At 48.5% G+C, this 23,919-nt stretch overlaps 1 protein-coding gene across 1 annotated transcript in view; it reads left to right on the plus strand.

Moving 5' to 3' along the window:
- LOC103670100 (transformation/transcription domain associated protein) overlaps positions 1 to 23,919 on the plus strand; it is a 110,220-nt gene that overhangs the window by 45,639 nt on the left and 40,662 nt on the right. The window contains exons 31-49 of the mRNA XM_040634781.1: positions 1,131 to 1,199; positions 5,442 to 5,561; positions 5,806 to 5,925; positions 6,317 to 6,481; positions 6,576 to 6,757; positions 6,982 to 7,180; positions 7,619 to 7,747; positions 9,597 to 9,863; positions 11,153 to 11,359; positions 12,643 to 12,801; positions 12,908 to 13,039; positions 13,801 to 13,911; positions 15,074 to 15,220; positions 16,671 to 16,884; positions 17,459 to 17,584; positions 19,588 to 19,734; positions 20,426 to 20,625; positions 21,225 to 21,346; positions 21,640 to 21,853. Coding sequence (XP_040490715.1) covers positions 1,131 to 1,199; positions 5,442 to 5,561; positions 5,806 to 5,925; positions 6,317 to 6,481; positions 6,576 to 6,757; positions 6,982 to 7,180; positions 7,619 to 7,747; positions 9,597 to 9,863; positions 11,153 to 11,359; positions 12,643 to 12,801; positions 12,908 to 13,039; positions 13,801 to 13,911; positions 15,074 to 15,220; positions 16,671 to 16,884; positions 17,459 to 17,584; positions 19,588 to 19,734; positions 20,426 to 20,625; positions 21,225 to 21,346; positions 21,640 to 21,853 — 3,030 coding nt within the window. The remainder of the gene's footprint in view (positions 1 to 1,130; positions 1,200 to 5,441; positions 5,562 to 5,805; positions 5,926 to 6,316; positions 6,482 to 6,575; positions 6,758 to 6,981; positions 7,181 to 7,618; positions 7,748 to 9,596; positions 9,864 to 11,152; positions 11,360 to 12,642; positions 12,802 to 12,907; positions 13,040 to 13,800; positions 13,912 to 15,073; positions 15,221 to 16,670; positions 16,885 to 17,458; positions 17,585 to 19,587; positions 19,735 to 20,425; positions 20,626 to 21,224; positions 21,347 to 21,639; positions 21,854 to 23,919) is intronic.

A 23,919-nucleotide genomic window follows, 5' to 3' on the forward strand; every position in this document is an offset into this window, starting at 1 on the left:
AATAGCTTAATGTACTTAGTTTCTTTGAAAGCATGTATATTTTAGTGTTTCTCGGAGTCTATTCTTTGGAACACTGGCCTTGTAAGTGTTTAGATGGATTTAAAAGGACCGTGGAGTCCTTTTTAAAACAACTAGTTAACTTCCTTTAGGGCTTCCGTGTTTGAAGAACAAGTTTGGACAATGTGGGACAGTGAAGGTAGTTCTGTTAGTTGGATAGTCTTGTGGTTTTACCTGTAGGCTCTGAGTGCTTATCTGCCAGGTGTTGCTGGACACCGTGGCTGGGAGGCCGACTGCTCGTGCCCGGGTCAGGGCAGAGGTGCTCTGGGCTCAGCGATCTCTCTTCTCGTGCTCTTGCAATAGAACACAGAGTCTTACCACGTAACGATTGCCCTGTTCTGCACAGAAGGGAATTGCCTCCTCTTCGCACTCATTTGTGCAGCCTCTGACCAAATGGGATCTGAGCTCATCTCCCTGGCCCACGCCCCACACGCCTCTCGTGCCCACTGCCCCTTAGCCATACGCAGCGGCCAGCCTTCCCGTTTGTGGCTTCAGGGCCTTTGCATCTCCTTTCTCTGCCTAGTGTGCTCTTCCCTTGTGCTTCTGGAGTTGTCTGCCCCAGCAGGGCCCTCTCTGACCTTGACCCCCTTCTCCAGCTGATTCCTGTTCCTCTTTCACAACCCTTACCGTGCCTGCGGCACAGCCGGCGCCCATGTTCTCTCCACCAGAACCCGAGCTGGAACGAGGATAGGGATGATGTCTGCCTGTTCCCTTCTTCACCCAGGGGCCCAGCCTGGTGCCTGGCTCCTCGAGGCTCTCCCTGAACAGGTGCAGTGCAAAGTAACGTGGTCATAGGAGTGCAGCAGTGGAATGCCAGTATTGGAATGGCCGGGTTTGGGACGTTTTCTGTTACATCAGGGTGAAGTCCGCCTTCTGCTCATGGAATATGATGCAAATGCCAGTGATTCTCTTTAGTTCAGTGGTCGGGCTGTTTCAAATTCGAACATTGGTCTCCTCACATTAAGTGTGATGGAAATTAGTGATTTTATATGAATTTTTACCTAAGAACAGCATGGAATTGAACTGATGCTGTGTGAGGGAAAAATGTCTAAGGATGTTGTTTTTTTTGACAGCAACATCTACGAAAGTGGATGGAAGTGGTGGTCCTCACCCACAAAGGGGGCCAGAGGAGCGACGGAAACGTGAGTGACTTGTTCGCTTCTGGGCAGGGCAACCATGCCGGGCACTGCTGTTTGCAATGTTAATATCGGAGCAGTGCTTTTAATTAAAATACCGGTCAGAAACCCAGTTTATGTGATTATAGTCATGTAAATTGTTGAACATCTTTTACTAGCATTACGTTTTGCCTTTATTTTTCTTAATTATTGAACATTCCTTATTGTGTTTCTTTAAAATCTCCTTTGTTCACCTTAATACGACGTTTTCGTTGATGAGAATTCTGGGAAGCTTGAAATGTTAGTATTTTAATTTTATTGGTTTTTCTGTAAAGTGTATAAAGTATATTTTCTAGACTGTTCTTGGCAGCTGCTGTTTGCATGGTGGTGCATTCCTCAGCTGTGGTTTCCCATTGCTTCCCATCATCACTGCCTCATGAAACTAAGTATAGATTTCAGGACTTCAGACACCGAGGATAACGTAGCAAAGCGTCACATAAATACTGGCATGTGTGTTGATGGGTCTGAATCCCCCACCCCAACTGTTTGCCAAAAACCAAACGTCCAGTACTTCAAAACACATTTTTATGGCTTTAAGGGAAAACTCCTATAGTTAAATTTTTCCACGTGTCTGATGTTGGTCATTTTAAGACTTCGCTCTTAAAAATAATGGTTCTTGCTGTTTTGAATCTAATTTGTATATGTTAATATTCTTTTAAAATACTTTTTAAGTTGATGCCTGTCCTATTGGTAGGATTGTGTTTTCCCCAAGGTCCTGTTACACCTGGTGAAATTGTACGGCAGTGTCCTAACGAGGGGATTCTGTAGCTCTTCGGAGGCATAATCACCGTGGCTTTTTGTCTTTCTGTGCCTATTTGTTGGATGCTGTGTTTCATCCCAACTTGGATTTTTTTTTTTTTGGCTTTATTATGCTTTGTTTTGACCATTCTGTGTCAAGGTGTTTTGTTTATGTAAGTCTTGATTCCTGCTGCTTCTAAAAACAGCCAACTAAGCAAAACTAAACCAGGATTTTACACTTTTTTTAGGAGTGTTACACCACCATGACCTCTTTGAAGCTTTGTTATTTATACACACAGGGAAAAATCAGGAACTCTTCGTGGGGGAGAGCAGAGTGTATGTTCAAAGCCTAAATTCTTGGGAGTAGGTACTCGTGCCTCTCTGCTTTTCCTCCCCATCTCTCATCCCCTAGGTATTTTTGCTCTAAATTTCTATTTGTCTCACAATCTGTTAATTCTCTAAAACAAACAGTTAGTTCTAGGATAAACATTTAACAACCTCTAGGGGGCAGGTGACTGACTTCCATTAGATCAGAAAGATTCCGTTAACTTCTGTAGCAGGTTATCCGGAGGGCTCCTTGGATAGGGCAGGGGCAACGGGCAGGAGACAGAGCTGTGGGTACCGGGAGGTCCTCCAGCTCCTGCAGAAATGTGTCGTGACCATCATGAGTCCATTCTCTGACCGGCCTGGGAACACCCAGCTCTGCAGGGGTGGGCTCAGGCTGTGGTGTTTGGGGTTCATGAGCAGCGTGCCCACAGTTCATCGCCTCAGCCCAGGGCCAAGCTGCTTCTCTGCTCTTGAGCTCTGATCATTTTTTATGGCTGTTGTTCAGGATTGGGAACGGATCTCAGATCGTAGTTTGTCCCCATTTGGTTGAATCCCCAAATAATACTGTATAATTGAGAACCTACAACTGAAGACATGTTAAGTAGTTGACTATTTATAATGAAACGAATAAAAGCTTCTCTGTAACGCTGCGCACCCTGACGATCAGAGCTTTGCACGAGCACCATGTTCAGGAAGGTTCGCCGCATTAGCGTTAAGCTCCCAGGGAGGACTCCTGACCCCTGCTGTGCCGTGTCTGCGTGTGCGTACACAGCTTCACTTCACAAAATAACCCAGCTATCTGTGGGTGGCATCATGGCCTGTGGGTGCTTCTGGGTGTGGGGGCCTCACACATGCCTGGTTAAGGGGGCTAAACCAGCTGGTACTCTCCGGGGAAAGAGGAAGACAATTCCTTTAATGTCAGCGCTGCACATAAGATCGTAACTTACTCGAAGCAAAAACAGATTTATAAATGTATTTGCTTACAACAGTTTCTCCCCCGGGCAAGAATTCCGAAATTCCTGCTGCTTAAATTTGATGTAGGGAAGGGACATACGCTGTTCTACACTGTCTGTGGACATCTGAAGGGTGGAAGGTGTACTTTTTGCTGTTGAGCATTTGTTAATTATTGTGTGCTTTTTGATAATTGTCTTTACTGTCTTGTTTCCCCCAATAATCCTTACTGTGTATGAGTATTTGGGAAGTTTTTATGTAAATAACATAAATAGAAAAAGATGATTTTCCTCCCCATCCTCAGGAAAGCATTTCCGAGTGCGGGAGATGTTCCTTGTCTCCATTCTGTCAGTTTGAGGTGAGAACAACCCTATTAAAGTCAGTTTATGACTTGCACTGTGAAGAACAGTTTATATTTTCTTTTCTTTTCTTTTCTTTTTTACCTTTTTGTTGCCTTTTTTCATGCTGTAATTTTTGTTTTGGTTCAGCCTGCCATGGAAGGGGTAGAGGTGAGAATCTCAGTGGAGGCCCAGGAGGGGGTGTTGTCGTATTTGGTTTTGCTGTGACTTGTGGTTCTGTGGTGGACAGAGTGCGTTGTGCCTTGGAGTGCAGTGAGCCGTATCGTCTGTCTGTGGCGGAGTCGTCTCAGTACCATTGCTGTGAACTGTCCGGGTGCCACGCATGTTTCTATTAGGACGTTTTAAGCAAGATTCTAAGTTCTTTGGTTTTCTACATGTTCGAATTGTAATATGTCAATACCGTTTAAGATTCAACTGGGTTTTGCTCTCAGAGTGTTCGTATGAGCTCATATATCTAACAACCTCTTGGGAGGAAACCACACAAAGAATATCATACCTGCAAGGAGTTGGGAGGAACTCTGTTTTCTTTCACACTCCTAAGTGCCTGCCTGCCTGGAGTTTAAAACCTCATTGCCCCTCCGCGCCCAGTCCCCTGCATCTCTCGCTCACGCACACCACACCGACATAGTCCCGACACTGGGACTTCGGACAGTCAAACCCTGAGCTTTCCCTCTGCTGTAAAATGGGGATGATAACATCCGTCAGTCCTGTCTTCCAGTGGCGCTGTGAAGACCAAAAGAAGTGATTTCTTGACTGCGCTTTGAAAACGAAAACCCATAACGCGAAAGTGCCATTAGTAGCATGTGATTTCAGAGTAGAGCTTGCTCTGTGTGAAGACCTGGAAATTCTGTAGAAGAGAACTGTACAGGAGAGGTGGGCTGACACAGAGCCACATTGTCTCGTTTCTTCCCCAGCTCACTGTTTGGCCTTTTCCTTCGTAGAGGCCTTTGGAGAAGTGTCTCAGATGCTACGGGGCTGCGGTCCCTCCTGACCAGTGTTTATCATCCCCACTTTACTGCGCTTCGTGTGACGGGCATCCTGTTGCACACGAGGCAGGGTGGTACATCAGGGCGTCTTCCCTTCTGTGGCCGTGGCTCTGGCCGTGTGGGATCTCTTTGGATTGCAGATTCCAGACTATGGGAACTGCCACTGAGAACAGAAAGTTGCAACAAGAGCGATTGACCACTGAGCTGTTAGCACCTACAAAAGTGCAGAAATCTTGGCATTTCACGTTTTTCGTTAGATTCAGTAGAGCAGTTTGTCAGCCTCCTCTTTAGGCCTGGTTGACATCCTTAGTACCTTGGTCAGTCACTTATTTACACGAATGTTAAATTTTCAGGATAAATACTTAAGGATGTTTTGAAAACTTTCTTTGTGCTAACTTCTGAGGGCAGAAGAAGTCTGTGCCCTCAGAACTTAATGTATCGGGAAGACCCCATGATGTCACATCAGAGCGGAGGAATCGAAACACTCTCACGGCCCCAGGCATGCTCGTCCCCTCCTCCGTGAGGGGCGGGCATAGGCAACCCAGCAGCCCACTTGCAACACTTGGCCCCGTTCTTGAGAGCAGACACAGCACAGTCACGCCAGGTGTACACAGCTCCCTCTCCCCTCCGTTGACAGATGCAATCTGAAGGCCAAGGGCAGTTAGTTTCCTTGGGCCACAGCAGTAACCTGACATTGGTAAATTGTGGCTTTTTACATGTTAATTCTTTGCTTCTGGTGGCTAGCCTTGCGAATGTAGCTAGACCATAGTAGGGTCTGTAGTAATGTTGGCATCTCTAGCTGGCAAGATTAATTGGCCTGTTTTGTAATTTCTGGTTTTCTTCATTAGGAGATGAAAATTTGTTCAGCAATTATAAACCTTTTTCATCTGATCCCAGCTGCGCCTCAGACTCTGGTCAAGCCTTTGTTAGAGGTGGTGATGAAAACAGAACGGGCCATGTTGATTGAGGTAATGGTCAAACTCGGGGTTAATTCTGATTCTTCCTCCGTCTGTTGGCTTGTGATGTTTTCACTTCGTTACATTTTAGATGGATTAATCTAACAGCATGTAGATGGTTGATGTTAATATTTGCTTATGGCTGTAGCACACTCCAGTTACGAGGTGGAGACATGCCTTCTCCTGCCATGGTAGGTGGGTAGACCATGAAACCTCAAGCCCTGAGAAGACACCGTTTTCCCCACATGTTTTTTAGGCTGGCAGTCCCTTCAGAGAGCCTCTGATCAAGTTCTTGACACGGCACCCGTCACAAACAGTGGAGCTGTTCATGATGGAAGCTACACTGAATGATCCCCAGTGGAGCAGAATGTTTATGGTAGGTGTGCGAGTTGCTGGAGTCGGGTGTCCCTGCAGACTTGTGTCAGCCGATGTGCTCTGAAATCTGAAATTCGTATTTCACTGTTCAGTGCCTCGGCTTTAATTCTCTGTCACGTATCCGAGTGTTCGAAACATCACTGTAGTGTATGTGAAAAGTTTGAGTGGAGGATTCGTTCTTGAGGATTTTGGTGGTGGAATGAGCTGCTGGGATTATGAAATCCATAATCACAAAGTATTATTACTGCAAAGAAGCATTTTTTTTTAAAGGGTGCTTACAGCGACTTTTTAGCTTGCCTAGAGAGATTTAGAAAGAACCTTAGAATTCAGAACATCTAAACCTTTTGTGAGTTTTGACCAGCTTAGAACGGCTCGTTTTGCTTTGTTTTCAGAGTTTTTTAAAACACAAAGATGCCAGACCTCTGCGAGACGTGCTGGCAGCCAACCCCAACCGGTTCATCACTCTGTTGGTGCCCGGCGGCACCCAGACCGCCGTGCGCCCCGGCTCGCCCAGCACCAGCACCGTGCGCCTGGACCTTCAGTTTCAGGCCATCAAGGTAGCATCTCTTCACTGAACACCGGAAATCTTAAAAGTTTAGGCAAGATGCATAGAGAACTGTGTCCGTTCCCTAACTGTCGCTTCTTTGACAGATCATAAGTATCATAGTTAAAAACGATGACTCCTGGCTGGCCAATCAGCATTCTCTGGTGAGCCAGTTGAGACGCGTGTGGGTTAGTGAAACCTTTCAAGAAAGACACCGGAAGGAGAACATGGCTGCCACAAACTGGAAGGAACCCAAGCTGCTGGCCTACTGTCTGCTGAATTACTGCAAGTGGGTGCATCTGTTTGGCTTCACGTTCAGTGACTTGTTCTGTCCTGCAGGCTAAGCCAGAGCCTGTCTGGGCCTCTGTGCTTAGCTGTGGTCCACTGGCCACGTGTAGGCATGTTTGGTATAGAGGACAGGCTGGGACTTAGAGCTGTTTAAAGGCAGCTCAGAGATCGTACGTGGTTCTGAAGCGGGCCGGGACTTCATCTGTTTTCTTTTTGACCCTGCAGAAGGAATTACGGAGATATAGAATTGCTCTTCCAGCTGCTCCGGGCCTTCACTGGTCGTTTTCTCTGCAACATGACATTCTTGAAAGAATATATGGAGGAAGAGATTCCCAAAAATTACAGCATTTCTCAAAAACGTGCCCTGTTTTTCCGCTTTGTGGACTTCAACGACCCCAACTTTGGAGATGAACTGAAAGCCAAGGTGAGTCCCACTGCTATGCAATGGGAGCCGCGGGTGTCGGAGCGCATTTTCTCGGGAAGCGAGGGTACCGTTCGTGTTCTGCTGTGTCTCCAATCACACAGCAGTCTGGACTGTTCGTGAGGAAAATGCCGTTGTTGAGAAGCATATGGCAGATCCAGAGTGAACCAGTGTTGAAGAGTAGTTTGTTAGTGTCCTTGTTTTTAGAGAATGACTTGTCGGACATGAGAAGAGTAGACAGACTGACGTCTTGTTTCTTCCTGTTTTACTCTCCTTTCCAGCCGACTGCTTGAGTAAAAGTCAGGGTGATGAGTCACACCCTTGACTGAGATTTGGCTTCACGGGTGCAGAGTGACCCACTGGTGGTCCCGCCCACCTTAGTAAAGAAATGAAGAGCATGGCTTTGCTTTCCTCCTCCTTCATTTTTAAATTTTTTCGTAGGTTCTGCAGCATATCTTGAATCCTGCTTTCTTATACAGCTTTGAGAAGGGGGAAGGAGAGCAGCTCTTAGGACCTCCCAATCCAGAAGGCGATAACCCGGAAAGCATCACCAGCGTGTTTATAACCAAGGTGGCATCACTAATGATACGTTGGCACAGAAAGTAACTTAGCAGATGAGTGAGTGAGAGAGAATGTGTGCGCGTGCGTGCATACGCATGTGTGACGGGTTTGTTGAAATAAGCATAGTTCCCCAAGGTTCTTACTTTCATGATTGTGTGAATTCATAGCAGAGCGTCATAATTCTTACTGGTGCAGTTTTAAAGGCAGCTTCACCTTAGAATGGATTGACTTGCCGCACTAAGAGAGTCCGGTGAGAGAACATGTGTCAGTGAAAACTCAGAGTAGCCCAGTTATCTTGTAAAATCCCCTCTTGCTGGTCAACGTTTTTGACGTACAGTTTTCATGTTTAGCCTTGCAAAAGAATCTCCCAAAAATCAGTGGGAACGTCAGACCGGACTGGTTGCCGCCGTGACCTTCTGTTGCCAAGTGCACGAAAGCCTTGTTGCGCGGCCGTGATGCCTACGGTTAGCTTAGGTGCTACGGTCCCTGCGTTTTTACACTTGCATTTCCGGTTTGCACCAGGGATGTGTGTTTCTTTGAGAAATGTCCTCCCCGTGCTCCTCACAGGGCCTGGTCTGTCCCGTGCCGGTCCAGCCTTCGGACTTTGCTGGCAGGTGCTTTGTTTGCCCTGAGGTCGGTAGAGTGTTCTGTGCACGCCCTGTCCCGCTGGAGTGCCGTGAGCGACGGGCGTTCCTCGGCAGCATGCCGCTTGAATGCCCTTGGGAAGGACTGCGTCTCTCACCCCGTCACTGTTCCATCCTGCAGTCCAGGGGGAGGGGACTGTTGTTCCCACTGGCAGTTTATTGGTCCTCACGTAGTCTTTGTCCCTTAAGACAGGCCTCCTTCCTGCAGTTTTCATCCTCTACCCTCGGGAGGAATGTGAGCTGAGCCCGAGGGGTCTTTTGCGTCCCCGTGCTGATGTCTGCCTTATTCTGGGCAACTGTGGGGAGATGGCCACCCAGATGCGGCCCCTTCCCCTGCGCTGCCTTCTCTAGACTGTCTTTTGGGTCGGATGCTGCTGACTTGGCACAAGTGAGGAGCGGGGATGTGAGTGTTGGAGGAGGACAGGTGGCAGCGGGCAGCTGGGGGCCCCAGGGTGGGGCCGTCGGGAAGCAGTGAATCCAGGGGAGAGGGGTCTTAGGGGGCTAAAGGGACCCTGATGAAAACACAGTTGTGGGGAAGACTGTAGCCTTTCAGAGCTTTCTGGTAGACGGAAGGTGGTCAGGCTGCCCACTTGCATGGTGAAGCAGGTGGTGTCCCAGATTCAGTGGGGTGATCCTCGGAGCACGTTTTTTCCTTACGTTCATAAAACACAGAAATCTGTCAGGTATCTACGATTACATAGAAAACTGTAGCAGTTTTTTTTTTTTTAAGTAGAGATTTGTTTTCCAGATAGCATTTTCTGATCATGATACTGAAAAATCAGGACTAGATAATTAATAGCTGACTAGAAAAAAAGTCCCAACTACTTGGTAATTAAGAAATGCTACCCTGAATCAATCACCTTGTATCAAAGAGGAGGCCCTCCTTGTCTCCTCAAGTTCCTTCACCCACTGCAGGGGGTGCCTTCCCTTCGGCATTGAAATAAATTCAGTGAATTTCTGATCCATAAAAGGAAAATTGGTGTGACATCATTGCTTCCCTTGTCCTAGAACTCGATGTTCCATACGTGTGTATTGTGTGTGTGTGTGTGTGTGTGTGTGTGTGTGTGTTTTAAAAGTGGAAGCTTGTTGTGTGACCCTCGGTGGTGTGTGTGTGTGTGTGTGTGTGTGTTTTAAAAGTGGAAGCTTGTTGTGTGACCCTTGGTGGGTAACACAGTTGAGAGCCGGAAGTGAGCCTTCCTGCTCGCGTCCCGCAGGTCCTGGACCCAGAGAAGCAGGCGGACATGCTGGACTCGCTGAGGATTTACCTCCTGCAGTACGCCACGCTGCTGGTGGAGCACGCCCCGCACCACATCCACGACAACAACAAGAACCGTAACAGCAAGCTGCGCCGCCTCATGACCTTCGCGTGGCCCTGCCTGCTGTCCAAGGCCTGCGTGGACCCGGCCTGCAAATACAGCGGCCACCTGCTTCTGGCGCACATCATTGCCAAATTCGCCATACACAAGAAAATCGTCCTTCAGGTACCGCGAGGCTCCCTCGGGCCCCCCCCGACACTCCGTGGGCTTGCGCACACGCCGCCCCCTCTTGCGGTCTCGGCCCCTCCTGTTGTCTTTCCCAGCATGCACCGTTCAGGATGCTCATGTCTGCCGTCTTACAAGTACCGTGAACTGTCCCGTGACCGCATTCTCTCCTCCCTCCCCAGTGACTGCTCCTCTCTGTCGTTCCTCTGCAGCCTTGCTGTCGAAACAACAAATGTCTCCTTTGTCCACCTCACGCTCGTCCTCACATTGCATTCTGGCTTCCATTCTGCGGGTCCGTTGAAACCGTTCTGGAAGGGCCCAGCCCACTCCTTAGCTAAAGACATTAGGCACCACAGAACCCTCATCCTGTACTGACCCTCTGCTGACCATGAGCACATCTTCCCTGAGTCCCTCCGTGGTTTAGGCCTTGATGCCAGACAGCCCTGGGTTTGAGTTTATTTTTTGCTGTCACAAGTTCTTGTGATCCTGAGTGAGTAAAGTATTGTCTCTGTAAGAATTAAAGGTAATGATACACTTCAGCGCTCAGCCTGTCTGTCCCGTTAACATTTTATAAATGATCACCCTTGTCCTATTCTGTGAGGTCACTTCTCATTGTTTTCCTTTGACCACTTCATCTTGTGAGCTTCTGTGGTGTTAAACCCCAGACCTCAACAAAGCCCATGACCTCAGACATCACCACCTACAGACTCGTCTCCGTGGTGCCGTCCGCCCAGCCAGAGACTCAGGGACCATCCCTGACAACCCTCTATTTCCCTCCAGTGACCGGGCGTGGGCAAGTCCTGTTGATTTCCAACACCCGTCCTGTCCCCTCCACCCGTGGCACCTGTCAGGTGGTCTTTGTGTCCTGTGACCTTACTTACATGAGGATGTCATCTCTCACTTGCACTGTCCCAAGACTGCCTCTGACGGCAGCTCCTTTGGCTCCATTTGCCTCACTGTGTCCGGAAGGAGAGGGTCTCTGTGCTTCAGCTGACTCCCCATGGGTTACACTGGAGCAGGTCCCCACGGGGAGTACGCTCATCTTTGTGTACTGCACGCCCGCCCCGCATGGGCCCAAAGTGGGTGCTCGGTAGGGAGAGAATGAACGTGGTCATCACTGAAAACTTAAGAAGGCGGCAGCTGTGTTCTTTCCTAATAAGACAGCCCTAAGGAATTTTGTAAAAATCATTTTGCAGAAATATTCTGCCTTGTTTCAAAGTGATTGGGTTTTTTCTTGTTTCCCTGAGGCTTCATTCTCATCCCACGTAAGAATCTCTTCCCTGCGTTAGGTGTTTCACAGTCTGCTCAAGGCCCATGCGATGGAAGCTCGAGCAATCGTCAGACAAGCGATGGCCATACTGACTCCGGCAGTGCCTGCCAGGATGGAGGATGGGCACCAGATGCTGACCCACTGGACGAGGAAGATCATCGTGGAGGAAGGCCACACAGTCCCTCAGCTGGTCCACATCCTGCATCTGATCGTGCAGCATTTCAAGGTGCGTAGAAAGTACTGTAGCCGGGGCTGTGCACCATGTTCAGGGATTTGCTTTGACCTTTTGCTTACCTTTAATTTCCTGCAGTAATAAGGTGGCTATTCGTCTTTTAGTAAAGGTATTTCTGGTCCGTTGAGTGAGAGAGAGAGAGGGAGAGAGAGAGAGAGAGAGTGTGTGTGTGTATGTGTGTGTGTGTGTGTGTGTGTGTGTGTGTGTGTGTTGTTGTCAACATGGAAACGGCCCTGGTTTAGGGAACGTGTACCAGGTGTCTGCTTCTGTTTAGGACTGTGTTTTTCTTGTAAGTACTCGGGTAGCAGTGAATACTGATGACTTAGTACTTCGGGAGGTAGTCTCATTAACTCTAGGTTTCAGTAGCTTGGCTTCAAGAGTTGTTTGTGTCGTTGGCACCTTCTTCTCTATGGCTGAATCCCCTACTTCGTTGGGTTGATTCAAATATAAATATTTCTTGTAGATTTTGAGTAGAAGAGAAAATTCTTTACAGCCAGCTCTTTTAGAGTTGGAAATTTGCCCCTTGGTGTGGCTGAATGTCTGTGACATCAAGTCTGAAGTTTGGTATGTGTTACTAGCCTTGCCTCCCTAAAGAGAACTGAGTGTTTCAACATTTTTTTTTTTTAGATTTTTTTTATTTATTCATTTGAGAGAGAAAGAGCATGAGCAAGGGGGAGGGGTCAGAAGGAGAGGGAGAAGCAGACTCCACTCTGAGCAGGGAGCCTGACCTGGGGCTCGATCCCAGGACCCTGGGGTCATGACCTGAGCTGAAGGCAGGCACTTAACCAACTGAGCCACCTCGGCGTCCCTGTGCTTCACCATTCTTAAAGGTGGTACTGAAGGGCTGAAATCCAGTGTTCTGTTGGGATGCAGCGAGGGGCTGGGGCGGTCGTGATAAATACCCACAGACGTATATAAGGTGATGAGAATTTCCTCACTAAGTCACAGGTCCAAATTCTTTTTTTTTTTTTTTTAAATATTTTATTTATTTATTTGACAGAGAGACAGCCAGTGAGAGAGGGAACACAAGCAGGGGGAGTGGGAGAGGGAGAAGCAGGCTCCCAGTGGAGGAGCCTGATGTGGGGCTCGATCCCGGAACGCCGGGATCACGCCCTGAGCCGAAGGCAGGCGCCTAACCGCTGTGCCACCCAGGCGCCCCCACAGGTCCAAATTCTTAAGCAGGAGTCTGGGTTAAGTGCGTGTATACGTGTGTGTGCGTGTGGGTGTCGGGGGCGTGGTGCCGCGGCCCTGGGGTGACATGGACCCCGTGCCCGCAGGTGTATTACCCGGTGCGACACCACTTGGTGCAGCACATGGTCAGCGCCATGCAGAGGCTGGGCTTCACACCCAGCGTCACCATTGAGCAGAGGAGGCTGGCCGTGGACCTGTCCGAAGTCGTCATCAAGTGGGAGTTGCAGAGGATCAAGGACCAGCAGGTATGGCCGCCAGACTTCTGTCGTCCCAGACTGCTTTCCTTCTGCTTCTCACCAGAGATCAGTCCGTAAAGTCACATGTGTGTATGTGTGTGTGTGTGTGTTTAAGCCGGATTCAGACATGGACCCAAATTCAAGTGGAGAAGGTGTCAACTCTGTGTCCTCCATTAAAAGAGGCCTGTCGGTGGATTCCGCCCAGGAAGTGAAACGCTTCAGGACGGCCACAGGAGCCATCAGCGCGGTAAGCACGTGTGCACACGCTGTGCGCTTGCTTTTATGGGTTCTGCGCTTCGTGAGGGAGTTTGTTCGTTTGTTCCACAAATTCTGAGTGTGGTCTCAGTGCCCAGGACCGTCCCGAGACACAGCTGGGAAAGGCTGCGCCCGACAGGTAGAACCCAGTGACACCTGACTTACCCGCCGTGTTCCCCAAGTCACCAGACTCTTTTCTCTTGACGCACGTTTAACACCCTTGGAGTTGTGACAAGAGTGGGTCAGTCCTTGCAGTAGGGCACTGAGAGAAACACTGGAGGGTAAGAAAATTGATTGAGAACGTGCACCCATGTTGTGTTCAGTATTTTTCAAGACTGTCTGATTTTGGTGGAGGGCAGCCACCAAGAGAACCCTGGGGATGCTCGCTGTCCTTGCCCCGTGTTGAGTGATGACTCGGCACTCTGTGCCTCAGTTGAACTGTCCCTCCCGGAACCATGTGAGGTTTTGTCCATATATGTGTCCGCCCACGGCGGTGGCAAGCAGGTCTTCGTGGTGTGCACCCTCCCGGCTCCCTGTGGAGCCTCCCCGCTCCTCTCCCTCGTCTCGTGCTGCCCTCTTCCACACGCAGTCCACAAAGCAGAGTACCGACGGCTCTCTTTCCAAAACCTAAGTCAGGGAAGCTCCCAGAACAGCGTCTGACCCCAGGAAGACTGCGTTCTGTGAGCTGGCTGCACAAATCAGTGCCCTGTGTTGGGAATACATCGTTGAGAATGCTCTTCCTGCCTCTTCTAGGTGTTTGGAAGGAGCCAGTCGCTGCCTGGAGCAGACTCCCTTCTTGCCAAGCCCATTGACAAGCAGCACACAGACACCGTGGTGAACTTCCTCATCCGCGTGGCTTGTCAGGTGAGGCTTTGCTGGCTGTCTTCTGTTAGGGGTACTTGAGAACAAAGGCTTCTTAGTAGATTCCGAATGTTATCTCTGATAGAAATGGACAAACCAAGGTCTGAGGCTAGCTCTGTCACTTTCATACCAAATTCCATTGATTTCAGGACATGCTAATATTTCTGAACCCTGCCTGTGTTACAGGTGATAAGATTGTTTTTAAACATTTTTTTCTTTCAATGGTGATAAAATAACGGTGTATCTTTTTTTTTTTTTTAAATGATTTTATTTATTTATTTGGCAAAGAAACAGAACAAGGAGGGTGAGTGGGACAGGGAGGGAGAAGCAGACTCCCCGCCGAGCAGGGAGCTCAATGCAGGGCTCGATCTGAGGACCCCGGGATCATGACCTGTGCTGAAGGCAGACACTTAACTGACTGAGCCACCCGGGCGCCCCAGTGATGGTGTATCTCATAATTAAGGGCATCTTGGTGTTGGCACAACGTGGCAGTAGATCAGTGACCTTGGGCACATTGTTTAACTTCCAAGTTACCTGTCTCATAAAGGTGCTACTGGGATGATCCAACATACATGAATTATGTGCAACATTTAGTAATTTAAGTGCCTTAAAAACTTGTGTTTGTTATTCATGTCAATATATATTTTCCTGGATTTGTTGGAAATCCATTTCTGGAACTTCATTTCTCCTTTTCAAAAAATCATCATAAATGAAATTTTCCTGTTTTTTTTTTTTTTTCAAGAATTTGGGAATCTTAATTTGTGCAATTATTAAATAGAATAGTAGGTCTCGCGATACTGGTGAGGATTTCAAAGTACTGAGAAGAATCTGCTAAATTATTGAGCCCGTAGCTTCTTGTGCTCTGGCATGCTAGGCTCAGCCCAGGATGCCCACGGAGGGGAGCTCAGGCCCTGCTCTTGGGGAGCTGCCTGACCCCGATCCATGCGTCACACAAGCGAGCGCACCCCAGTGCTGACCTGACCCCCAGCAAGGGAGCAGGAGGGTCCCGTCTGAGAATGGCCCTGAGGCAGAGGAGGCCCCGTTGAGTCAGGTGGGAGAGGAGGTGGCCAGGAGGATGAAGCGGGGCTGCACGGGCGAGAGGCAGTGTCAGGACACCGAAGATGTTCACAGGGGGACGGGGCCTTGAATCTGAGTGCATTTCCAGGTCAACGACAACACCAACACAGCCGGGTCTCCTGGGGAGGTGCTGTCTCGCCGGTGTGTGACTCTCCTGAAGACCGCCTTGCGGCCGGACATGTGGTCCAAGTCTGAGCTCAAACTGCAGTGGTTCGACAAGCTGCTGATGAGTGTGGTGGGTACATGTGTCTGTCACCAGCTCCCGGGCTTGGGCCCAGGCCGCCGGACCCCAAACCCTCTGGGCCCTCAGCCAGTCGTGGCCGCTAAGGAGGAGGAGGGCATTTCACTCCCTGGAAAAGATTTTGAAACTTAGCTTGAGCCCCCAGCCCCAAGCAGTGAGGAACTTCGGAAACATCATAGGTCTCTTGCCTACTGAAATCTCATTTCTTAAACTGACCTCCAGGCTGACTCGGGATAAACAGGTTTCGTTGATTTATGCGACGACCTCTAAAGTAAACTTTTTTTTTTAAGATTTTCTTTATTTGGCAGAGAGAGCGCACGAGCAGGGGGAGAAGCAGGCTGCCCGATGAGGGACTCAATCCCAGGACCCTGGGATCATGACCTGAGCCGGAGGCAAATGCTTAACTGACTGAGCCACTCAGGCATCCCAGATAAACATGAATTTTTAAAGGGAACATAGAATTTGTTATCGAGCACTGTAAAGTCAGGTAGCAAAGAAATTAGCCCCCAGTGCTAATTATTTGGTGGGTTTTTTATTTGGTTTGTTTCTCTAAAAACCATGATCCTGTAATTTCTGGCAGCTGCAAACCCATTTTAAACCTTTGTTAGTTTGCAATGCAAAGACTAACATAATTGCCTTGGTGTTTTGAAAGGTTGTAAAGATTCCCTGTGCTATGAAAACAGTGCAGTCATAGGCTGCCTGTCTGCAGTATGTGCTTTGATTCTAGCTTGATGTAGAACTTATGGATTTTCTGCATATTTCTTTCCTTTTTTTCAAAGGTCAAATCACTGTCACACGCAGTCACAGTTGAGTCAAGCTCAGCCTTAGTGGATGGCCTCTGCCACGTAATGGGCTAGCATTTTCATGATGCGGTGTGCCGAGCTTACGGCCACTTTCCACTTTGTTCCCATAGTAAGATTTTATCTCGACCCAGTGCGCACATACAGTATATATGCAGGGCTTCTGTGTGCAAACCACAGAAACGAAAGTTTCAAGAAGCAATACTTTAGTGCAAACCATGCACTCTATTTCTATTATTATTGTTGTTAATGCCAGCATCATCTGTTAAATTGAGTTCATGATCCACAGTCTCAAAGATACTTCCTTTTGGAAGGATATTTGTATTTTAAGTAAAAAAGATGAGAGACGTGAAATTCAGTGATTGCTTTTTTAGACCAGATTTTAGTGATTTTCAGTTTCTTTTTTTAAGACTTTAAGTAATCACTACACCCAACGTAGGGCTTGAACTCAGACTCTGAGATTGAGAGTCACGTGCTGTACAGACTGAGCCAGCCAGACACCCCTGATTCTCACCTTTTAATATTGAGTATTAGTATTTTTCATGAGCTTTTAAAAGGTTTAACTGGTTTTAAGTTTTGGTTGATTTGTGTTTCTGTAGCGGACTGTATTGAGGTCTGCGTGTGACCTGTGTTCTCCATTCCAGGAGCAGCCTAACCAAGTGAACTACGGAAACATTTGCACGGGACTGGAGGTGCTGAGCTTCTTGCTCACCGTCCTCCAGTCTCCGGCCATCCTCAGTAGCTTCAAGCCCCTGCAGCGTGGCATCGCCGCGTGCATGACGTGCGCAAACACCAAGGTTCTCCGAGCGGTCCATAGCCTCCTCTCCCGCCTAATGAGCATTTTCCCAACAGAGCCAAGTAGGTGACCTTCCCCTGGTGCCTGAGTGGATGGGAGGGCAGGAGCGTGTCACTCGAGAGTACTCCTCCTCTGGTTACCAGAGAGAGCTTTTTATTTTCCCGCTTTTCTTGGCGCTTTCAACCTTTCTTTAAAGAAAAAAAAAAAAAAGACCATAAGAACTTCACGGCAACAGTCATTACGTTGCATTTTTTGTTTTGCTTTGGAAATGCTGGTATTCATCAGCCGAACGTGACTGTTTCCTTCAGGCAGTAAAGGGAGCTGGGTGATAGTGTTTTGTCAAATGCTGAGCAGCTGCCAAGATCAGATATGGCATATCATAAGTAAGTGTATCTTGAGCGTGTTCCGGTAAGGCTTGGTGAGCGAAAAGGTCACTTCACTTAGCTTGGTCAAGTCAGAAGCAGCCCAGAGAGGAGCACCGTGCTTCCTGCAGTGGGAGAGAGGCGCCCGGGCCCGTTGCCGTGGATCCCGAGATAACTGAAGCTCAGTGCGTGCTGCGAGGAGCGTTGGCGCCCCGCTGCCCGGAGAGGGCTGAGAACCCAAACCACAGGGCCCACGTTCTCACTTCTGTTTCAGGCACTTCCAGCGTGGCCTCCAAGTACGAAGAGCTGGAGTGCCTCTATGCGGCCGTCGGGAAGGTCATCTACGAAGGACTCACCAACTATGAGAAGGCCACCAATGCGAATCCCTCCCAGCTCTTTGGTGAGTGTGTCTGCCCTGCTTTTTCTCGTGACGGTTCCATTTGGCATGGGTCTCTCTGTGCTCTCTGGACGAGCTTTCGTCTGGGAGAGGCTCGGGGTGTCGGGAGGAGCTTTGAGCTGACGTGTGCTGAGGGTGTCTGTGTTGGCCCTGGTATGTACATGAGGCCCCCGTCCCCTGTGGTCTTCGGGGAACACGCTCCACCTGACCAGTCTCTGTGCGTCCTTAGTTCCTCCCGTCTCCGCCTCAGATGCAGGATTGGGTTGTGGGGGAATGGTCCCATGTGGGTGGACCCTGCTGACCCAGTTTGCATGGAACACGGGAGATGCTGCCAAAGCCGTGTGCAAATATGGAAAACTACTGCCCCTCATAATATGCTCACCGTTAGTAAGCCACTCACAAGACGAGAACCCGTCCCTGTCTGCTTGCTGAGGCTCTGGCCGCCCCGGGGCAGCTGGACCACTTTGGCCTCCAGAGATACCCGGAAGTCTAATTTTTATGGAACTCACATCTGTGAGGAGGTTTAGACTTTGGGTTAGCAATTCAAAAAAAATTTTGAACTTCTTGTGTAGACTTTTGAAAGTACAAAGGAAGGAGAACTAAAAGTTGCCTCTCTACTTGGAACGTTTACTTTGAACATTTTGACGTGTGTGTTTTTTCTGCGTATGCCAATATAAACACACATACAGGTAGCCCTTGTTATGCAAACACTTATATCTGAATTTGCAAACGGAATATATTATTTTTGTTTTGTTTTGTTTTATTATTTTTTTATAATGATTTTTTATTATGTTAGTCACCATACAGTACATCCCCGGTTTTCGATGTAAGGCTCGATGATTCATTAGTTGTGTATAACACCCAGTGCACCATGCAATACGTGCCCTCCTTACTACCCATTCTTAATGAGTTTCTTGCTCTCCAAACTCTGACCACTTGCTATCTGAAATTCAGGAGCCAGATAAATTTAGTTAAAATTGTATCTCTTAACTGTTCAAGCTTGCCATCCCTATTCTGGAACCAGATAAATTTAGATAGTTGAGGAATACTTTTGTGACTTTTTAAAAAGTGGAATCGTACAGTAGACCGTGCTCTGCAACCTGGCTTCCAGAGCATAAATGTCTTCGTTCTCCAGAGGACTCTGAGAAGAGCTGACCACCGTTGGCCCTGCCTCCCTCCTTTGTGGGGGTGACAGCCACCTGGGGTTGGCACTGGGGCTGGTATCTGGAGAGTTGGTCACACCGTTCCCCTCCCTGTCCTCGACCCAGGACTCAGCTTCTGACCCATTGTCACCAAGTGTCACAGGTTACCTGTCGTAGAATCAGACTGATCACACATTCACTCTCTGCTGAGAAATTGTCCAAATCTGTGGTAATTGCACCTATAAATGGCAAATAAATACCCTTTTACTGGTCTGTAATGGGAGCTGTGTACGTAAATTTAAAACTTAGTGTGTGGGTCAGGGTCAGGAAGTTCATAAAAACGTCAGCTAGGAAAGGTGACATTTTTTTCTTGTGCTCTGTGTTCGTGCTCTGACACTTTGCTCATTTTTATTGATCTTAAGCAGTTTTACAGAATGGGTACAAATTGAATTCTAAAATATTTTTCATGTCCAGGTAGTCTAGATTTTTTTTAAAGGGTTTTCTTTTTTCCTTTGTTTCCCCCCCAAAGCATATCATGGGGCAAAAAACTTCACTTAGGGTGGTTTGCTATAATCTAAAGATATAAAATCCAGAACCGCAGCACAAAGATCGGCTCTCATGCCTGTGTTGATCATGAATTAAGAAGTAGGAGTGAAAACACAGCACTCCATAGTATAGTGTGTGTCACACAGACGCTTAGGATCCTGATATGTGGGGCTCATCTAGACTTTTGTCAGAAAAAGCATCCTTTTGTTTAGCACATTTTAAAATGTTATAAAAAGCATATTTTTATTGTCCATTTTTTTTTAACTTTTCTTAAAAAAAAACCCAAAAAACAGAAAAACGGCAATTTTTGCCTTTTAGGGACCCTTATGATCCTCAAGTCGGCCTGCAGCAACAACCCGAGCTACATAGACAGGCTGATCTCCGTCTTCATGCGCTCCCTGCAGAAGATGGTCCGCGAGCACCTGAACCCGCAGGCAGCGTCGGGCAGCACGGAAGCAACCTCAGGTGACAGCCGCGGTCCCCATGACTTTTCTCAGACTTTGTGTAACACCTCCATTGAATTCTGAACCGAACACGAATTCCTCTTGTTTTTGTTCAGTCCCTTGTCCATTTGCTCTCAACAGAGAGGTTCGGAGCATTTCATTTAAAACCAAAGTGAGAGACTCGTTTTTAAAACGAATTACTTTCCAAATTTGTGAACGTAAGGATGAAGAAATTTTCAAGTGGTTGTACATTTATTTTGAACATTCACCACTAAATGAGGGCTGCTGATGGTTTTTGCTGTAAAACACATTGTGTCATCAGAGCTGTCATGCTTGAGGGAGAATTAAGTCGCAGGTTCTGGGCCGAGTGTTGGTGTGGGCGGGAGCCGTGGCTGGCACCGCTGTTAGAGGCGGCTCGGAACAGAAGTGCCATCAGTGCGGCTTCAGGACTGGCTGTGTCCGGGTTACCCGAGCTGGTCCATCCACTCCATCGTCTCCTCGCCCTTGTGGAAGCTCTTATGAGGCCACCCTCACAGGGCAGAGTAGCAGGGAAGTGGCGAGGCAGCACCTCAAATCCCAAAGCTCTCGCTGGAGATAACACTGGGGGGCAAGGATGATGGGCAGACTCCAACGTGCCATGTTATGCAGAGGGGTGGCCTGTGGAGGCACGTGTGTGGATTGTTGGGGTGCGTTCTCTTTCTTTGCATGAGCAGGAACCGGTGAGCTGGTGATGCTGAGTCTGGAGCTGGTGAAAACGCGCCTGGCCGTCATGAGCATGGAGATGAGGAAGAACTTCATTCAGGCCATCCTGACCTCCCTCATTGAAAAATCACCAGATGCCAAGATCCTGCGGGCCGTCGTGAAAATTGTGGAAGAATGGGTTAAAAACAATTCCCCGATGGCAGCCAATCAGGTGAGCAGCCGGAGAGCTGTGCCCTGGCCAGGCCCCCTCCTCAGTGTGTGTGTGTGTATTCAAGCACGGCTTTCTCAGCTCTCAGGGTTCTCCAGCAAAACGTTTTCTCCCCTCTGTTGTCATTGATGGCCTTTTTCCTTAAGATGAATTTTTCTCACTGTGCTAAGCAGATTTTAACTAGAAGCTTGAAACGGTCACTCCTCTGAATATGGTTTTACTTGTATTAAAATATTAAATGAACCTTACTTCTTACTCTTCGTAGTGGTAAAGGTAAGCCCCCAAAAAGTAATAGTGAGGGACTATTACTGAATTTTGTAAGTTGCTTGCAAACTTCTAATTTGTTGTATAATTTAGTTGTTTTCTCTTCAAAGTGAGCTGCAGCCTCTAGGAAAATTAGACCGGCAGCTGTCTTGATTTTAAGTATTCGCAGATAGAGCGAGGGTCTTTCTGTTTAGAAATGACCTTGTCTTATTTTACTGACAAAGTTGTAGGAGCTTAAAAGATAATAGCAGATGGCTGGAATACTTTTGAATATGTCTTTTCTGAAATAGAAGTAATTGACCTTTTCTTTAAAAAAAAAAAATCCCCAATTCTTACAGACACCTACACTCCGGGAGAAGTCCATTTTGCTCGTGAAAATGATGGCCTACATAGAGAAGCGCTTTCCAGAAGACCTTGAATTAAACGCCCAGTTTTTAGACCTCGTGAACTATGTCTACAGGTAATGACAGCGATTAACCAAATGCATGTCTGTGTCCACAGTGTGTCCTTTGACTAACCGATGTAACACTTAATCTTTTCATGATAGCTGAACCTTGAATGTCCATGTAAATACTAAACGCCCTAGCATGTTTTGGCATCGTTAACGCAGCTTTTGCTCAAGTGTCACACCAGCCCAGGGTGATTCACGATGTACCCTTGGCTTTCGTACTGGCATTTCGGGACGTCGGCACCTGCTGGGTTTCTGCTTGTTTGCTGCAACTCTTCCACCCCGTGTTACTCCTTCCATTTCAGGGATGAGACGCTGTCGGGCAGCGAGCTGACCGCAAAACTCGAGCCAGCCTTTCTCTCCGGGCTGCGCTGTGCCCAGCCTCTTATCAGGGCAAAGTTTTTCGAGGTTTTTGACAACTCCATGAAACGTCGGGTCTACGAGCGCCTGCTTTATGTGACCTGTTCCCAGAATTGGGAAGCCATGGGGAACCACTTTTGGATTAAGCAGTGCATTGAGGTAGGACGGGCTCAGCTCAGCGTCTGTGGCCTGGGCACCGAAACCAGGGGGGTGTTAGCACTGTCTGAGAGGAACTGGAACCCTCCACCCTAACCTGCTCTAATCTCTTCTAGGAAGAAAAAAGACCTAAAGCTGTGTTTTCAGCTCAAGGGGTTTTTTAGGGGTGATTTTAAGCTCTTAGAAAGTTGAATAGTGTTCCTTAGTTTATCATTGAGAGATTCATTTTTGCTCAAATATAAAAATTGTAAATTCTGTCTATGTACCTTTAATGATGTAATGTTCTGTGATTGTCTGGTTCCCTCATTCTTAGAGCAGGAAGGTGGGGCCGCCAGGCCAGAGCAGCCTGACAGAGCCACGGACTTTGAGCCCTCAGTGTGAGGAGTCAGGGTGGCAGTGACAAGGGCCCGCGTAAACCCGTGAGACTATTTCAGTGGGTGGTCAGATGTTTGTGACATTGCGGACAGCACTGTAGTGAGACTTCTTGTTTCTTCTTTGTTTGTTATGGAAATCTGCGATCTCTCGTTGGCTTAGTTACCTACCTGCTGACCCAGGCAGCCCAGTTTCCCCTGGGTTATCAATGCTGGTCCGTGGGTTACTGATGCTGGCGGGTGATCCTGGTCCGTGGGTTATCGATGCTGGTGGGTGATCCCGGTCTGCTTGTGCGGAACAGGCAGAATGGGCAGAACCAGCAGGTTACCTACCACGTTACTTTGTCCAGTGAGACTGAAGGTTGTGAAGTGCTCTTCGGGGGAAAGGGGCCTGTGTACCTGTGTCAGGGAGAGCTTGCTCACATGCTTGTGTTGGTGCAGCGTGTGCTGCATCTCATAGCGCCATGCACAGCACGTATTGGGGACTTGGCGAAGGGCCACACGGTGGACAGAGTTCCTGACCGATTGATTCATCATTCACTCAAGAGACCTGTCGGTTGCTATTAGGTGCCAGGCCTTGGGTCAGGTTGTAGAGAGACAGGGATGGAAATGACCTTGACCGCAATAGGTACACTGGAGCTGATGGAGGAAGGACAGGTCGTAGCACGCCAGCTGGGGATCTGCCCTTCCTTCCCTCGTTTGTCCTGTGTGTCTGATCTGTCTCCGCGTGTTACCAGTTCAGGGTCACCTGCTTCTCACCCTTTTTTCTTCCTCTCTCGTGTGGCCACCATCATTGCTCACAAGGGCGACGGGAACTGTTGGCTCAGTGTCACCACTCTCCCTCCTGCCCACCACAGTCTTGCTGTTGTGGCAGAATCGTCCTTAATAAAGCAGATCGTGTCCCTCCTTGCCTTTGTACTCGGCACAAACTCCAGTTTGCAGGATGCAATCTTTCTGGCCCCAGGTCACCAGACCCTTGCCTCTCTGTCCAGCCGTCTGCTGGCCTCCCTCCCTCCCTCCTTAGTCTCCAACCCCACTGGCCTCTCGTGTTCACAGACACGTCATGTTCCTGACAACCAGGCGAGTGCAGGGCACCCTTTATTCTGTCTGTCGCCCCGTCTCCTGGCTATGATATCAAAGTGAGTATGTGTCTTCTTGGTTTGGTTTGGGGGCTTGTTTGTTTAGTTTTGTTTTTCAGTGTGTGTCTGTTAATGTGCTGATGTTGGTTTTGTCGTTCCCTCTGATGCTTCAGCCCCACCAGGGCAGGGGTGCCTCCCTGTGAAGCTGGCAGACGAATCCGGGGCCTCACACAGCACCAAGTGGGTGCTCAGTAAATACCTGCCCCAAAAATGCACGAGTGCCTTAGCTGGGGGGCAGCCAGGTGGAGGGGCAGAGGCCGGGGGTGGAGCATACGGGGACGTGGGGAAGAGTCGCGGAAGTGCTGGGTGTGGGCGGGGAGAGTTACGTTACAGAAGAGCTCGTGAGCCACGCTGAGGAGCTTGCACTGTCTCCTCAGAGCCGTGGGGAGCCACTGAGGGACACAGGGAGAAGAGCACGCAGGTCAGCTGCTGTGAGGAGACAGGTTTGAGATGAGGAAGTCGATGAGTTAGGAACTTAGTCCAGGCAGGAGTTGATGGCAGGGGAAGCCTGACTGGTCAGGGAGAAAGATCTGGAGCTTACGCTTAGACACGGAGTGAG

Source organism: Ursus maritimus, unplaced genomic scaffold (genome assembly GCF_017311325.1).
Source record: "Ursus maritimus isolate PB19 unplaced genomic scaffold, ASM1731132v1 scaffold_2, whole genome shotgun sequence".
Taxonomy (NCBI): Eukaryota; Metazoa; Chordata; class Mammalia; order Carnivora; family Ursidae; genus Ursus; species Ursus maritimus.